General features: G+C 49.1%; 3 protein-coding genes across 3 annotated transcripts; 1 reads left to right on the top strand and 2 right to left on the bottom strand.

Moving 5' to 3' along the window:
• Nucleotides 1-4,682: 4,682 nt before the first annotated feature.
• Nucleotides 4,683-7,352, bottom strand: afeA (adenylate-forming enzyme AfeA). The gene is made up of 3 exons (XM_025703822.1): nt 6,854-7,352; nt 5,489-6,621; nt 4,683-5,430 (listed from the first exon to the last, which is right to left on the bottom strand). The coding sequence occupies exons 1-3, from the start codon at nt 7,160-7,162 to the stop codon at nt 5,043-5,045; spliced, it is 1,830 nt and encodes a 609-aa protein (XP_025566911.1). The 5' UTR covers nt 7,163-7,352; the 3' UTR covers nt 4,683-5,042.
• A 2,991-nt stretch (nt 7,353-10,343) lies between these two features.
• On the top strand, nt 10,344-12,275 carry BO88DRAFT_359362 (integral membrane protein TmpA). The gene has a single exon (XM_025703821.1). The coding sequence runs from the start codon at nt 10,445-10,447 to the stop codon at nt 11,912-11,914; it is 1,470 nt and encodes a 489-aa protein (XP_025566910.1). The 5' UTR covers nt 10,344-10,444; the 3' UTR covers nt 11,915-12,275.
• Nucleotides 12,276-13,080: 805 nt separating this feature from the next.
• On the bottom strand, nt 13,081-15,382 carry BO88DRAFT_177699 (alpha-arrestin). The gene is made up of 2 exons (XM_025701711.1): nt 13,275-15,382; nt 13,081-13,110 (listed from the first exon to the last, which is right to left on the bottom strand). The coding sequence occupies exon 1, from the start codon at nt 15,149-15,151 to the stop codon at nt 13,547-13,549; it is 1,605 nt and encodes a 534-aa protein (XP_025566909.1). The 5' UTR covers nt 15,152-15,382; the 3' UTR covers nt 13,081-13,110; nt 13,275-13,546.
• Nucleotides 15,383-16,735: the final 1,353 nt, after the last annotated feature.

The raw sequence follows: 16,735 nt of genomic DNA, 5'->3' as shown, positions 1-16,735 counted from the left end.
CGAAACCGCGCCAACAACGCTCTTTTCTTTCTTCACTACGAAGTATACTCGGTTAGATCCTCGACTCGGGGTTTGTTTGAGAGCATGACCACCACCATTATTGCGAACATGGATGTCAATCGTGCTTCTACCCCTCCTGGACCATGTCGGTCGACGTGGCAATGCAGTCAAGTGGGAAGACCGTTGCGACTAGTGCCTACTCCATAATGCAACCCCTTGGGGGCCGCCAGGATCCAGGCAGCAGCTGCCAGGATGACCCGTTTGGATGCGTGGTGGTCGTTTCCGGAGAGACCGCCAAAAGAGCCAGGCTGGGGGCGGCGGCGATGAAGCCAGGGCACAAGCTGGACCGGGAGAATATTACCGACGGCGAGAGGGAAGCAGGAGCTTACGAACAAGCGGTGGTCCAGGAAACCCGGACTGGCATGACATGGCGTCTGTCTAATTCTTCTAGTGGCTGCAGCTAGTTCACTGGCCCTGTCACATGACCTGCACGTTGCTCTCCCCGGCGCAGCCTCTGTCTCTCGTGCAGTTTTCATTGAGAAAAGAGTTGAGGGTGAGGGTGCAGGCTGCAGAGAGTTCCTGTCCGGTGTCCACTTCCTCTTCCCCTCCCGCGTGCACCTTGGGGTTGTTGGGAAAGGAAAATCATGACCCAGTGATGCGCGGGTCCAACCCACTCCCTCCTCCCAACCGCAATGACATGCCGATCAGCGGACGGATGTCAGGCTTGGGGCCAAGTGTGGAGGATGCGCCATGGCGAGGCTCTGCGACGGTGCCACCCGTGCTGAACATGAACCTCAGCCGGATGAATCTGAATCTCAATCAAGACGGGACAGGACAGCTGAGTCTTTGCGAAGGTTTACTACTACTATTACTACAACCTTGGCGGAAAATTATCAGGGAAAGTCAAGTCAATTGCCCCATGGATGGGCGAAAATAGGTCGATCCAAGATCTGATTCGCGATCCTAGCGGTGACCAGCCCAACGATGGCGATAGGAGCAACAACCCTGTTGGGCAAAGACACGGAGAGAAAAGCCGGAGATTCCGACAAAGCAACATCGTCCATCCGGTTCAATAGTCGCGACGGATCCAAACTGGTTGACAGCCGATGGTGTGTAACCTTCCGCAAGCGGACTGCCGGCGGGGGAAAAGAAAGAGGGAAAAGAGGAGGAAGTGGATGACAATCGGATTGTCCCGCGATCCAATCGATCATCATCCTCATCGAAGCGATTGTATGCCACAGTTGGATAGTTAGTCCTCCGCCCACGAGGCGGCGCTGGGCTTGCGAGAGACTAGTGAGTTGGGCCGTGGGTGGGTGTCGTCATGATCCATTTCTCCGAGATACAAACCGGCTGAAGGGTGTAGATCGTACAGAGATTGCCGATAGTAGATACTAGATAGATGGAAAGCACTCGAAATTCAGCCTGATGAGAGAGATAGAAAGCATCATCCAGCACCACAATAACCCAAGATAGAAAAAGATAGAACCAAAGACTATCACAAAGAACCCACCATATTAGTGATAGCCCACTGTGGCAAGACAGTGTGTCCGTGTGTGTGGCGCAGAGCTGAAAACCCATCCAAGCCATGCGATAGACTTAGTGCCAACCTACTTTAGTTCAGAGAAATAGTGAGTTAGCCGCTGAACCAACTAACCAGTTAGTCCAGGGTTCAGAAAACGAATGGAAAGATAGGAGAAAAGAAAAGAAAGAAAAGTGGGCAGGGCAAGAACTCGAACTATTGCGACACTAGTACGGGCCGGACTCAACTTAACCTCGATTTTCGGGTCATGGGAGGATCCATCCCCTTTGATTTCCTTTTCGAGAATTTATATTCCTTGTGATTGATCGGTGTGGAGAAAGATGTCTTTGATTGCTTTTTGTGTTGTTTTCTTCAGATCTATCCATCTATCCATCTTGTACTTTTGTCTTGTCTTGTCGATCGGATAGGAGAGGATAGTATGTTGTTAACGTGTTAGGTATCATCGGTAGAACAAAGACACGAGCTGGATAATAGACTACCTTGTGATTAGCGGATCACGCTAGTTAATTAGTAACTTAGTAAAGTGTCGCAAGGCGGCGGGGGGGATTGAATGTCATACCATGTCATGTCATGTCACTTCGAGTCAGACCCTGGTCGGGAATAGATGAAAAGGAGATTACGATTGGGTGAAGGACTTGTTTAGTTAACACCTGTCATTTAATATATTATTAATTGTCTACTACGTACCTACGGAGTAAGTAGGAAAGTAGGCAAGTAGTTACGTGTGTAATTCTTTATCTCTCCATCGGAGGAACAGACGGAGTTTAGTCGGGTTTACTTGATCAAAATAGATTATTAATCTAGATGAAATGGTTAGTTATCTACTATGGATGAAAGCTAAGAAATAGAAACCTAATAAGGATAAGAGTTGTGAAAATCGGAAGAATATGAATCACAAGATAGAAACAAAAGTAGTGTCTACAAATGTAGTAATTGTAGTTTTTCATTAAATGTAAATAGTAGGCTACAACCCGAAAATGGCAACAATTGTCTACTACTAGGTCGGTAGATGGTAAAGTTCACCAACTCCAAACTTTAACAATATCCGGGAATTGGTATGCGATACTAGGATCAGATCCCTTCATTTCATCACTAAGTAGATAGACTCCATCCACACGTACTCCATTAACTAAGAATGGGAAGACAAGTGGGAATTTTGGGGAAAAAGTAAACAACAAGCCATCATCACCTTACATTAGGGATCTGTCCCTCAACCATGGTACCGAGTGTGCATATCCTGGGAAAGAAAAAGCATAACCTTAAAAAGAACTAAAGAAGCGAAAGCTGGGAAAGCTAAGATTGGGTGAACCATATTTCTTTTTGTCTTTTCTTTCCGTGATCAGAAAGCTTAGTGGAGAAAACATTATCTACAAGAACTAGAACTATATTTATCGCTTAGAGAAAGAAAGAAAGAAAAATAAAATAATTCTTCAGCTGTCCACGTTAAACAATGAGACATGTGAATATTCCCATAAATACGATGTTATGGAGAAAGAGTGTAGAGACTATTAAATGCTATTGCTACTACAATTAGAATAGATCGTTTACTTACTTGATTAGGTACATGTACATATACTTATACATTTACATTTACATAAGTAATAGTAATATAATATGTACATGATACAGCTCGTGTATGTACAATGTATGTAAGTAGTCACTAGTTAGTAGCCGAGGAAGATACATATGTATCTAGTACCATCTACCGACATTGCTTACTACTGTATATGTACATACTCTTGGATCATAGAAATAAAAATAACAGAAAGTACCACATGTCGTTTTGACATACTCTGCAGACATCATCACACACACGCACCCTATACTAAAGGCTATTTACCGAGGTATAACTCTATCCCTACTGATAATCTTCATCACATAACGATTCTGACCACATCCATGTATCCATGTTTGGCTGTTAGCAGGGTCATCCTGGGAATGTTAGTCTATATTTCCCCTCTTTCACAGTAAGATTACTCCCTATCACGATCGCAATCGCGATCATTGTGAAACTTGAGAAACAAAAGGAATAATGCTCCTGCTATATCAAGTTAGTACTACTACACAGATACCTAACTGTTTAATCTATATAGATAACTACTTAGTAGATAGTAAGATATGTACCCAACAACCGGGATCAGACCCCTTCTCTACTCTATACTTTTCTCCCTTGCAAGGATCATGAAGGAGCATAATCCCAGTCAAGCACGCTTACGGGAGAAAAAGACAATGACCACTGAGAATCCATCTACCCCTCTCGTGAACGAAGGCTAGATTTAGTTCTGACAGCAAACAATATCCTAGTAATTCTTTACCCTGTTTATTATGTCACTGGGCAGGGTGGTGAGTGAGTGTATGATTCAGATTTGGGCGGAGGGAGGGAGGGCCTTTACAATCCAATTGCTACTCTATCCTACAGAACCTTAGAGAGTAAAAGGTCCAATGGATAGAAATATCCCATTTTATCCAGTTTCAAACTGGATTAAACGGAATCAAACCAACCAGCGCGTTTTAGTGTAATGTATCACACCCACCCACACACCCACACCCACGCGCTTAACGTCCACAAACATGTGCCAAACAACAGCCACTGTACTACCCTAGGGATGGACAAACACTTACTTAGTTATAGTAGACCACTGCTAATAAACTAACTGCTAAGCGAAGATAACTAACCACCACCACCACCACCACCAGATCACCTCAATCAACTCCATTACTCTACTTACTTAGTTCACAAAGTAGGGTAGATAACTGCTAATCCACTAGTAGTAAATCAGTAAGTTAGTTTAGCAAGTACGTAGTAGTTACTGCACCGCAATGGAGTACGTACTGCAAGGAAAATCACCCTAACAGACTTAACAGATGATCTAATCCACTCACTCACCCACTCACCCCCAATTCAACCGCTCTTCCGGGGTTACCCGGTTAGGTATCGGGCGTGCAGGGCGGACTTGCGCAGAACCTAAACTAGTCATGGTTAAGGAGATACAGTTAGCACACCGTAGTTCATTGTAGTCTACAGTAGTCCTCTGTAGTCCACTGTAGGTGTCTGTCCCTTGGGACTAACGGTGCGCAACAGAAAATGGAATAAAGAGGGGGGCTGGTTTTTCGCCGGATTAGGTAGGAGATTCTTTCTGACATGATGGTCATCATTATGATACTAACTAACTAATTTAGCTTTATCTCCATGCTATGTATCTGTGCGCCTTTTGCTATGTGCTTCCAGATGTATGTATGTCTGTATGTGTAGTTGTATGGACGAATCCAGTCGTCTTTTTCTGGTTCCATCCCCCTTGTCACTCCCCCACCGACCACCCTGCTCTTAACGCCTAAAGCCTAGTCCGTAATCACTAACGCCCCCGAATATGTACGGCATTCCCAGAGCGGAATATCAACGGAAGAAGAAAAATGTCGCAAAAAAAGAAGAAGAAAAGTCGAAAGAAGAAAAAGAAAACAGAAAACCAAGAAGAGAAGTGAAAAAAGAAAAAGCAACCCCCCTCTACACCGTAATGCGCCCTGGATGCATTATCCCGACCGTCTGCATACTAGCACCCTTGAACCGTGCCAGCAAGTTACTCACTATCTCCCGATAGGTGTTCATCTGAGATAGCTTGAACCGCTGGATTTTTCCACTCGCGGTCCGTGGGATCTCCTCCACGAAAATCACGCCCCCATCCAGCGCCTTATAGCTGGCCAATTGGTGCCGTGCAAAGTTGTACACATCGTCCGCGGTCAGCCGGCTGCCCGTCAGGCTCTTGGCTCGCACCACGAACGCTCGGGGCAACTCCGTGCTGCCGTCCCGCGATGTAACCCCAATCACGGCGGCGTCCTCGATTTCCGGGTGCTTGAGTAGTGCTGCCTCCACCTCCGCCGGGGCCACCTGCCATCTGCACGTCACTGTTAGCACTTGCTTCGGGGTTTGCTTTCCAGTTGACCATCACTTACCCTCGCACTTTAATCAATTCCTTCGTGCGCCCGTAGATGTAGAACTGCCCGGCGCTCACGTACGCAACGTCGCCGGTGCGGAACCACCCTCGGGCGTCTTTGGCGTCTGACCGGCCCTTGTACCCACTGAGGACCCCGGGCCCGCGCACCCAGAGCTCGCCAGGCTGGTTGTCGTCGAGCACCAGCTGGTGGTCCTGTCCGACCAGCCGCACCTCGTAGCCCTCCAGCAATCGGCCAATGCTGCCGGCGGGGGCCTGCTGAGGCCCGTAGCGATTCTGGAACACCACCCCCACCTCCGTCATCCCCCACAACTGGGAGGCACGGGCGTCACTGTGAAGCAATTCCCGGAAGCGCTGCATGGCGGCGGCATCAATGGGAGCGCCCGCAACCCCGACGTATCGGAGAGAGGACAGGGAGCTCGTGGCAGACGAGGCTGACCGATTGAACTTGTGAATCATGGCGGGGACCATGTAGGTCTCGGTGATACCGAAATCGCGCACCGTGCGAATGAACAGGTTCATTTCGAACCGCGACAGCACGAACAAGGGCTCGCCATAGCGAATGGGAAAGAGGTGGGTCCACAGCGCGCCAAACATGTGGAACATGGGTAGCGACATCAGGCGAGTTACCTCATAAGGCACATCGTATTGGATGGTGAGGTGGTGAGAAATCATGGCATGGTGGGTGAGGTATGCTGCCTTAGGCAGGCCTCCGGTGCCGCTGGTGGAGAACATGGCGGCCGGCGTCGATTTGGCGATCATCTCGTCATCAAAGGCCACCCAATCACTTTCGCCATACGCTAGAAGGTGGGCGAAGTTCACAACAGAGCCGCCCCCACTGCTCGGTAGTAAATAGGAGGCGCCGGCAGTCGCATAAGCCAATGGTCCGGCGAGGAAGTATTGGGAGATGTAATCCCCTGCAGCTTCATCCACCAGACACACCTGGCTGGGATGCATTCCACGGTCAGCTGACACCCTCAGCACCGTAGGCAGTGCATCGGACGAGGTGATGATCAGTTTTGGCTCTGCCAGTTGCAGAATGTGCTCCAGCTCTTGTGGTTGGCTGCGCGCATTGGAGCCCATGAACACACCGCCAGCCCCGATGATGCTGAAGAACAGCGCGGGGTATATGATCTACCACACCATGAGTCAGTGAGAAGAGGATGATGGAGGGGCATGATGGGAATGACGATAACACGATGGAAACAGGTAACAAATCAAATTGAATAGAACAGTGAACAGTGAACAGGAAGGGTGGGTGAGGTGGGGGGAGGGGCAGAGAGAGATCTCGCGGTAAGTAGTATTTGGGGGGATTTGATAAGCGGACCAGTCAGGGGAGGAAGATGGTTAGATGACTACTACTTACACTATTTCCCAGGTGGACCAAAACACAATCGCCGGGCTGTACATTGTGGGCTTTGAGGCCAGCAATCAGCGCTCGAACCAGAGTTTCGAACTGCAACGCGTTGAAGAATCGCGTAGCGTCCTCAGCGTCGATGAATATTGGCTGTTGCCGGTCATAGTGGACTGGGCCCCTAAAGGCAAAGGTCAACAAGTCGGTGTAGAAACCGTCACCGTGAGTGATGCCGTGGTTGTTGGCGTGATCCAGGTGGTTGTCGGAGTGGGTGAGGTTGAAGGGATCGCCCAAAGTGGGAGACTCCCAGAGACTACCCATTGTGGAGGAGAGTACTGGTGATTTGTTCAAGAACTGAAGGGATGATTGACAAGATATGGAGGAGTGGAGGAGAAGATAGGAGTGGAAACTAAAGATGGAACAGGAGAAGGTTTGGAGGAGAGGGAGGTGGGAAACAGGAGGAGGGTGAGGATGAGAAGACAGGAGAGGGAGGGAGGAGGGAGAGGACGAGAGAGAGAAGCAAAGAGGGAAGAAAGAGGGTCAATTCAGTCCCGTTGAGTTAGTGTTGTCAGAGTTGAATCAAGTCCAGTTGAGTCCAGTCCAATGTGAATCAATCAAATCACACATGCCCCGTTTCCAGTGTGAAGGTGACGGGACCAGATGGGAGCAGTAAGTGGTAGTAGTAATAGTAGGAGTAGTAATGGTAGACAAATGTCGGAGCCTGGACGAGGAATGAATCATAAAAGATCAGAAAGAATTATTTCCCCGATCCAGCAAAGGGGAATTCTGGGGCGATAAATATATCTCCATTCATGATGGGAAGTTTATAAGGGTAGAAAATAAAAAGGACCAGCTCATGAAACCGACAACTAATCCTGCGGCGAAAGTGAGAGAGAGAGAGAGCGACAGCAAGCTAGTAGAGTATGAGCTAGAGCAAAGAGAGAGTGCCAGTGAGAGTAGAGAGGGGGGCGTGTGAGTGGATGTGGGAATGACAAGGGAATTCCAGATTAATTCCAGTTATTTTTTCCAGTTTGGACCCCCCATCACTTACCCTTTCGAACAATTGCCATGATTTGGAATTTGGAATTCCATCGCATCCTGAGAGAGAGACTCACTCCAAGATCGGGGCGCGGATCCCACTCCGACCCACGTCTTCCTCCCAAGACATCGAATGACAGCCGCCGATTGCAGCATCCACTAATCCCTTCGCGGTTTCGTCCTTCAGATCGCATCCCGAAGTGGGTCGCAACTTGGCCAGAGCGAACAGCTCCCGTCATGCAGACGAACTCACCTCTATTTCCTAGGCGGAAATTCAGAAAAATCCAAAATATCAAAAAGAAAAAAGAATTAGGAAATAAAAATTATAAAGCAAAAAAAAGCAAAAACACCCCAAGACATAAAATAAAAACAGAAAATAAAAAAATCCAGAGAAAACAACAATATGAAAAACAAACAAAGAAAGAAAATAAAAATAAAAATAAAAAATAAAAGTTATTCTCCACAATCCATGATCTTCGCAACTTCCCTTCTCATCCCATCTTTTCCTCTTCCACTCTTTTTTTTTTCCTTTCCTCTGTTTCTCTTCCCCATACCTTAACTTAATCCATTATTGGGCATCTCTTCAGCCCGAATACCACGGTTCTTGACTCAATCTTCCTCATCCTGCCCTCCCATTGGATCTGATGGCTCCCACGCTCCCCTGTCATCGAGCCTCTCGATCGTGCATCTCCCTTTAGTCCCAAGCTGGTATCGTTCTTTGCTTCCCCCATTTAGTATAGCCTCCAATTCTGTTCCATCCATTCATCCCCCCTCTTTTTTCCTTGCCACTTTCACTCTTCAGGAATCGGCGGAGCGGTTAGTATCTAGTTCATGTCCTCGTGCAGCTGAACCCACCGGTTAGATCTCCCGCCTTGGGAACCGAACTAGCGTTCATCCATGGTTGACGCCCCAGCCTGCTGGATTTGGGGGCTTTGTATTCAGCTTCCAATTCAATCTCGACTTCCATCGTGCAATCATGCCTGCCTGTTTGGTATCCACCTCGCCTGACCCATGCTAGGCTGACGTCTTGCTAATCACTTTGGCAGCCAAAGTGTACTTCCACTTTTCCTGCAAGACGCGCCTGGCACCGCTGAAATGTACCCCGCCCGCTAATGGAAACCTGGCTGGTGGTACGGTGTGGGTAACCCTCTGATCACTTGTCGCTTTCTTTCTTTCTTTCTCTGTGGGTGTGTCTGTCGCTCTATCAGGCGCATATGCACTCTTCCCTCGACTCCATTACCGGGCCGCCTGGCCAGCACCTCGGGACACACTAGTCTTTCCCAGCGACATGGCAGGGCTCCATCTGCAATCTGCGTCTGCCACCGATACTTAGACTCTTATTTAGTTGATTCTCCCAAATAGGAAAAAAGCAAGGAATCTGTGCGTCCTGCATGGATCGTGGGTGGATATTGCCGCCGGGGCCCTGTCAAGTCAACTCTTTCACTAACTTGCCTCTCAACAATCATCCTGTGTCCCGTGCTCCCGATAATCCGATTATCGATTTTCCCATTGCCTCATCCCTCCACCTTTACACCCCCATCGGGCGGTGCAGCGGTGGGGAATACGATCCTCCCCCGTGGCGAGCATCATTGCGTCTCACACGAGTGTCTTCACCTGCTAGCGTCAGGCAGGGAAACCCTGACCCTCCTGCAGGAGCCACTCGGACTGGTTGTGCCGGATCATGCTAATCTCTAGACCCTTCTATCTAGTTATCACCGTCACTAGATTCATCAGCCATGGATCTGAGGCGGCACGGTTCACTTCCCCCCTCCTTCGGGGACCATCCATTGGGCCTTCTCTTTCTCGATTCGGGGAATGCAGAGCTGAATCTTGAATGGCACCATGCCATCTTTCACTGCTCATTGGCAGTCAGCCTCCAATCCACCAATTTAGGGTGGGATCCCATCCCGTGCAATAGTATCAGGCTTCAGGTCTGGTGGATAAATCCTGAAAACCTGGCTCGGCAAAGTGAAGTATCAGAAAAATAAAAATAAAGAAAAAAAAATGAATGAAAATAGAAAATAATAAAAAAAAAAAAAAAAAAGAAAAGGATTTTGTAGAGGGAAAACGGGCCGACAGTATGCCGCATGCGGTATGCGTCCAGCTGCTGGGAACATGGACTAGACACAATAGCCCCAAGATAACTCCGGTGTTCAATGTAGGTCCACGCTTCGGGAAATATACTTCTTCTGCATCGTTATGAGATGTCGTCATCCACAAAGATTCAAAAGACGCAGGTGCCCATTCACCGCAGTTGGCTCACGGCAATGCCAATTCGGAGGTGAACTGTGAACGCCTGTCAGGTCCTCTTTCTTCACCCCCTCACCTCATCTCTCTCAAATCATTCGTTGGGCCATGATCTTACCTAGGGTATAGCCAATTTTTGCAATTGCTCTTGTTTCCCTTTTGCGTCGGTCTGTACCTGATCCTCACACCAACCCTTGCCACTCGCATTCCTCCTCCACCTATCTTGGTTGGGATAACCTCTCTTGGGTGTCTGCTTCTTGTCTCTCACCCACCCTCCTCCTCCCTCACATCCTCTGATTTGGAATATCCCGAGTCAGCATGTCATCCTCACCAGTACAGACCGTTGTGTCGGTACCACAGCCCGCCAAATGTGCATCAGGCCCACCGAGCCCAGGCGAAGCAACATTGACAGACCAGACTATTGTCAATGAGCTCTCAGAGAAGGTGGAGGCCTCATACAATCATGCAGGCAACAGCCCCTGGGACCTTGAAGCCCAAGAGCACAAGGCAAAGAAGCTATCTCGGATCCGGTACGCCTTGCTCAACATCTACCGTCGTCTCTTCACCTTGGTCTTTCTGGCCAATGTTGCCGTGTTCGTGGCCATCATGGTCACGGACCGGACCCTGTTAGCCCTGGTCAACGCCACCGCCGGCAACCTGATGGCATGTGGTTTGGCACGACAGCCGTTGGTAGTCAACTCAATCTTCATTTCCGTCTGCTCTATACCAAGATCAGCCCCGAAATGGTTGCGTCTGTTGGCCGCAAAGGCGTATCATTATGGCGGAGTGCACAGCGGATGTGGCGTAGCCGCTTTCGTTTGGTATGTGGGCTTCGTGGGCGTGATGTCTCGGGAGTACTGGACCGGAGCGTCGGTTCTATCCCTTGCGCCCGTTGTCTTAGCATACGTTATTCTTGTCCTGCTGCTGGCAATCATCGTTGTGGCCCACCCGAAGTTCCGCTTCAAGAGGCACGACTACTTCGAGCTGACGCACCGGTTCTCCGGATGGCTCGTCGTGGCACTCTTTGTGATATTGCTCATGATCTTCGCCGACCAGGCCAGAGAAGCGTACCACGAGTCTCTGGGTCGGTTCCTCGTCACTCTCCCTGCGTTCTGGTTCTTGATGGTCACGGTCGTGGCAATCATCCATCCCTGGCTTCTTCTCCGCAAAGTCCCCGTCCGGGCCGAATACCTCTCCTCGCATGCGGTGCGTCTCCACTTCACGCATACCACGACGAACTTCGGCAAGGGCATCCAATTATCCCGACACCCACTGCAAGACTGGCATGGCTTTGCCACGTTCCCGGACCCAGAAGGTAAAAGCTTCTCTGCGTTAGTGTCCAAAGCCGGGGACTGGACAACAGCCTGCATCCAAGACCCACCTACTCACCTCTGGAAGCGAGGGGTCTTGATTAACGGCTTCGCATACGCGATGCGGGTCTTCAAGCGCGTGGTGGTTGTAACGACAGGATCCGGAATCGGCCCGTGTCTCTCCTTCCTGGGGGATGCGAACCGGCCAGAACTTCGAGTGCTCTGGCAGACGCGGGCACCGCTGAAGACATACGGCCAGGACATCCTGAACCTGGTGTCCGAGATGGACACAAACCCGGTGATCATCGACACCAATCAGGCAGGACGAATCGACATGGTCCCGATTATCCGACAGATGGTTCAAGACTTTGACGCCGAGGCTGTCTGTGTTATCAGCAATCCATTCGTCACAAAGAAAGTGGTATACGAACTGGAGTCTCACGGGATCCATGCATATGGACCCATTTTCGATTCATGATGTGCATATCTTCCCCCATCTATGTAATTGTTTTTTCCTTCTCATGTTCATGGTTATGTGATATCTTTTTATTGTTTGGTGAAAATATCCCCGGAGTTATTATTGGAGTTCAAGGCGGAAAGATGAAAGACGAAGTTGCAGAAAGATGCGAACGGGAGTCCAAAGGAGCAAAAGGGTATTAAGGAGTTCACGCGGCAGACACATGGTATTTATTCTTTGAGTGATGGCGTTTCACATATGGTTGAAAAGGGGGCAAGGCGAGGCGAATACGGCAAGAAAGAGCGGGAAAGCGAAGGTGGTGAATGAATATCGATATTGTTCAAGTGCACATACTACTTACACTCAAATAGTGATGAATGAGTGAACTGAAACATAAGGAAAGAAGTGTACACACACAACGAAGCAAAGTTATCTTCACCAACAAGGTAGCATGTAAGAGTAACATCCAAGGGGGGGTCCCCCATCCCACTAAATACTTTGGAATAACCCAAAACAAAACCACTAATCATTCAATCCATTCCCCAACTACTACTACCAACCTGCCAACTACTAGAACCATCCGTTCCCAACCCAACAAAAAGTAACAAAGTACTACAACTTACTACATCCACTACGACATGCAGATTACCGATCCGATCTGCAGGGGGGGCGATTTTAATAGACGAGACAAGGCTTGTGTAGCACGAGATGCCTACCCACCCTGTAGAGGGAATAAATCTGGGTACGTGCATGAACTTGTAACCTGATTATTGAATAGTGGGTGGATGGGTGCAGAAGATATTATGTAGTTGGTGTTGGTGTTGGTGTGACAGTCCCACACACATACACACACAATTTACGAAGATGAGAGAGGAAATGAATTGGTCTGGCCTGGCCACTTCAGATCAAGGGACCTAGCTACGGAAGTAACAGGATAGGAATAAGTTAAGTAAGTAAGCAAGGGTATGGTTGACTGGGTGAGGACAATTATTGATGTGAATTGGGGAAAACATTAAAGCTGTACCTACCCGGATTGTATCACACGGGGCTTTACTATACTTGGCTTGGCTTGGCTTGGGGGATTTGCGACTATGGGGTTACTAAATGGCGATCCATAGTTTCTTTCTTGTTACGGTAGATAGTTTGGGATGGAAGGCTTCAGTTCGGAAAAACTATCTTTTTCTTTGGTTCTATTAATCAGGTATATTGGTAGCGATCTTGACACACTTATTATTTTTGAGGACAACAACAAAAGGTGGTTGGTGCAGAACAGAAGAAATAGCCAGGTTTGTGACATATTTGTAGCAACTATGGGTATCATGCAGACTGTGAAAATTCCCCCCTCCGTGATAAGACAATGAAAATTCTAAGAAAGACAAACTTTTTTTTCCCGATAATTCCCCCTTTTTTTTGTTTAATTCCATGCCATTGGTATTAGAGAGTTCATTAGGACATGGCAAGCCAATTTGTTGAGAGTGACTGTTGAGAGTAACTGGGATGAATCCGATTCTTTGGGATTTATTAATCGTCCAATTCGTTAAAAATCGTAACGTCGTAAGCGGCGTAGCTTGGTATGGACATCTGTCGAGTCCAGGTTTGTTGAAAAAGAAAAGAAATTAATAGAAAGGAAAGTCGACGGTGAAGTTGAAAGCGTTACGTGTGTCTTGAGCTTTGGGAATCGGCAGACGGCGCTCGGTTGCTGGCTGCAGGTACCGTCGGTTCCGCAGTCAAGTCATCGGTTGTCAGGCGAGAGCGACCCCGGATTGAAGAATGAGTAGAGTCACTGTCCAGTCGAAGGGAGTCCATGCGCTCCAATTGCTCATACTCTGGCAGGTGAATGGGGGATCCGTGATAGTCCTCCATGATGCTGTCACCATCGAGCATGGTGTATCCAGGAGGGCTGGCAGGCACATCTTCGTACACCGGCGGCATCTCTTCATCCCAGCTGATGCCGAGACCGCTGCGCTCCGTGACATGAAGGTGGAACTGCATGCGCAACACGCGCGCCGCCCCGGTGGGAGTGATGAGCTTGGGGTTCCGGTTCGGGCAGAACTCCTCAGCCACGATCAATTCAATAACGAGGTTGTGTCTCGCCTCCAAGCCACCAGGGGTTTCGAGATCGCAGACAGGGTTGCACGAAGGGTTGATGTTTGCCTCGAACTGCATGCTTATTTCGCCGCCAGCGGTGTCAAAGTCAGTCTTCCAGCCTTCTTTCTCTTCGTTGTGGCCGATGATGCGCGTCTCTTGGTGGAGGACTCCCTTGCCCTCGCCCCCGATCTTGTGTGCATGCTTGGTGCAAGCAGTGGACACAATCTTTTGGTGTTCTTCGATCCGCCACATCATCTTACGCAGGCGCCACCGAGTCTGTGTGTCCTCCTTCTTGTCCACGATTCCGCTCAGAGTCATCTGAACGGGGAAGGTTCCAATCGGGTGCACAACAGAGGGAAGAACGATGCGGCCGGTGAGGTTGGTAGGGGGGAAGATGCGGATGGAGGACTTGTCGTTTCCGGGAAGGATGGCACGCTTGATGTGCACGGGCATCTCGTAGGTGTATTCCTCGCCGTTGACGTTGTGGGCACGTGCAGAAAGGAAGTACTCGACCTGACCGAGCGAACCGTTGCAGGAGGCGGGCAGATGACCGGGGAACAGGTAGCTGAAGGGGAATTCATGGTCGCCGTTCTTGAGATGAAGAGGCTCAGCCAGGAAGTTCCAGTGAGTCAGTTCCTCCGTGCGCGATGCGCAGTTGGCGCAGTCTCTGGAAACAGGCTTCTTCGTTGTCAGTCTGCTCATCAGACGCATATCGAAAGTGTCCAGGGTAACCATGCCAGCCAGCTCGGAGATGCTGATCTTCAGGCGCCCCGAGAACAACGCACCAGTGGAGTTCGCAGGGGATCCGTAGCACACAAGCGGTGGGGATTCGACAATGACGTCTAGTTTAGCATGAGCATTGGCAATCTCCTCTGGTCCGGCACGCTCCTTGGAACGGGAGGACCGGCCATGGCTGCGACGCTTGTCCTTGCTGTGGTCACGGTGGGGGTGGATAAGGTGTTCGACGGCGAAAGACAGACGACGCTCGGGCGAACGGGCTCTTTCCGCACCATGCGTGGTCGGCTTCTTGGAGACCACTGCATTCGGTGGAATCTCATTCACAGACGACGAGGACGAAGAGTTGGAGTGGGAGACGGAAGAATGGTGAGAGGAGTGGTGGTGGTGAGAGAGGGAAGGGCGAACAAAGCTGGAGAGTAGACGGCCAGGCATGGTGTCAAAAGTTCAAGTGGCTAACACTTTGAGTTTGTGACAACCGTGCCGGGCAAAAGAATATGAGAACTTGTGAGAGCCGGCTTTCTAGGCCCCTACTTGAGCTGTGGAGAAAATGTTCCGGTGGGAGGTTGCTGTGGATGGGATAGGGATGGGTCGAAGAGTAGAGCTTGTATATGTGGACGCTGTTGAACAATAACTTAGGAAGTGATTGTTTAGGAAGTGCTTCGATATTGGTAGAGTTGCGATGTGTGGTAGACGACCAAGTACATAATCCAGTTGTGGTGTGATGGTATTGTTGACGTTCGTCTAGATGTTGCTGTCAAGATGATGGAGTATCCAAGCACCGGTACGGAGGATACAATGGGTAGTGTGATATAGTTGAGGTCACCACTTGGGTTCAGATGCTATGGGATGGTGAAGGGAAGATGAGATGAATTGGGTGTGACAGAACCAGAAGAATCAAGAAGGGAAGAATAAAAGTGGGAGAGCAGCTGCCTTTGAATGAACGCAACAAGCTTTTTTATTTTTTAATACCAGATATATTTTCCCAAGAGAAAAAAAAAAGGACTACCTCAAAATCGAATTTTCTACTCCTGAATTTTTACTTTCCAAATTCGCCCTTTTTTTAGTATGGTTTCTTCTAGGACGTTCCCACCGCATGTAACAGGTGCCATTCATTCCCTGGTCTGGCCACCTTCAGGGCTCCATCTCATCGGGCGGACGATGGAGGTTGAGTGGGGCCCGGCAGAAAAAGCGTCATCGTGGGCCTTACATTACGCTTTCCGTACGTGACAAAACGGCTGTCTCCGGCGGAAAGCGTCTGCGTCTTGAGACTGAGAAAACACACTCGGTTCCTGTTGCGCTGCTGGGCGGAAGGATTTCCCCGAGGAGAAAAGCGTGAGCCATGCAACATGTTGGTTTGACAGTCTCACAAGCTCCATCAACCATTGTCATCAATGTGTAGTTTACAGAGGAACTTGCGTGATCTAGATGAAAGTACTTGTTGTATGGGAGAATTACATTCACTGAATGGGACATTCTAGATCTGGAGACTCATCATCAGTGGTTAATGTGTCCCCACGGTGGAATTCACAATAGATGCCATCGACTCAATTCTAGAATATTCAAGGACTCGTCAGCCTATGGCAACCCGGGGCTGATCATTCACGGTCTCATGTCAATGTCATCTATCCGCAGTCTGACCCCAACCCCGGATCTGTGATTCTGAATAATCAATGTATGGCAATGAAGGCGACAGACAGTCTTGTCCTCGGCTAAATCCTACGGAAGCTAGTAGGATTGGTTTCGACATCAGCGCAACATATACGCCTTACTTACAGGATGAATCATTTCTCTTCGCAATTCAACGCATGTGATACTGTCCGGGCTCATGCAGTCTGCTTCTGAGAAAGACGTGCTACTACCTGCATGAAGTGTGTTTTGCGAAGCTGCAACAAAATCGTATTTAATCTAACATGCTGCATCACTTGAACACTTCGCTAGCCACAAAGCATGGTGATTAGCTCTCCGATGTCCCTCCGTCGAGGCCGTGCGCAGTGACTCACTCCTACCCCATAAGTT

The sequence above is a fragment of the Aspergillus vadensis genome (assembly GCF_003184925.1).
Source record: "Aspergillus vadensis CBS 113365 unplaced genomic scaffold BO88scaffold_3, whole genome shotgun sequence".
Taxonomy (NCBI): Eukaryota; Fungi; Ascomycota; class Eurotiomycetes; order Eurotiales; family Aspergillaceae; genus Aspergillus; species Aspergillus vadensis.
The sequence above is the reverse complement of the archived record's forward strand: the minus strand, read 5'-3'. Positions and strand labels throughout refer to the sequence as shown.

Excerpts from the sequence above, each read along its gene's own strand:
- BO88DRAFT_359362 (XM_025703821.1), top strand. The coding sequence starts at position 10,445 with ATGTCATCCTCACCAGTACAGACCGTTGTGTCGGTACCACAGCCCGCC.
- BO88DRAFT_177699 (XM_025701711.1), bottom strand. The coding sequence starts at position 15,151 with ATGCCTGGCCGTCTACTCTCCAGCTTTGTTCGCCCTTCCCTCTCTCAC.
- afeA (XM_025703822.1), bottom strand. The coding sequence starts at position 7,162 with ATGGGTAGTCTCTGGGAGTCTCCCACTTTGGGCGATCCCTTCAACCTC. Across the intron at positions 6,622-6,853 it reads TGGTCCACCTGGGAAATAGT|ATCATATACCCCGCGCTGTT; the intron begins GTAAGTAGTAGT and ends ATGGTGTGGTAG. Across the intron at positions 5,431-5,488 it reads GAATTGATTAAAGTGCGAGG|ATGGCAGGTGGCCCCGGCGG; the intron begins GTAAGTGATGGT and ends AGTGACGTGCAG.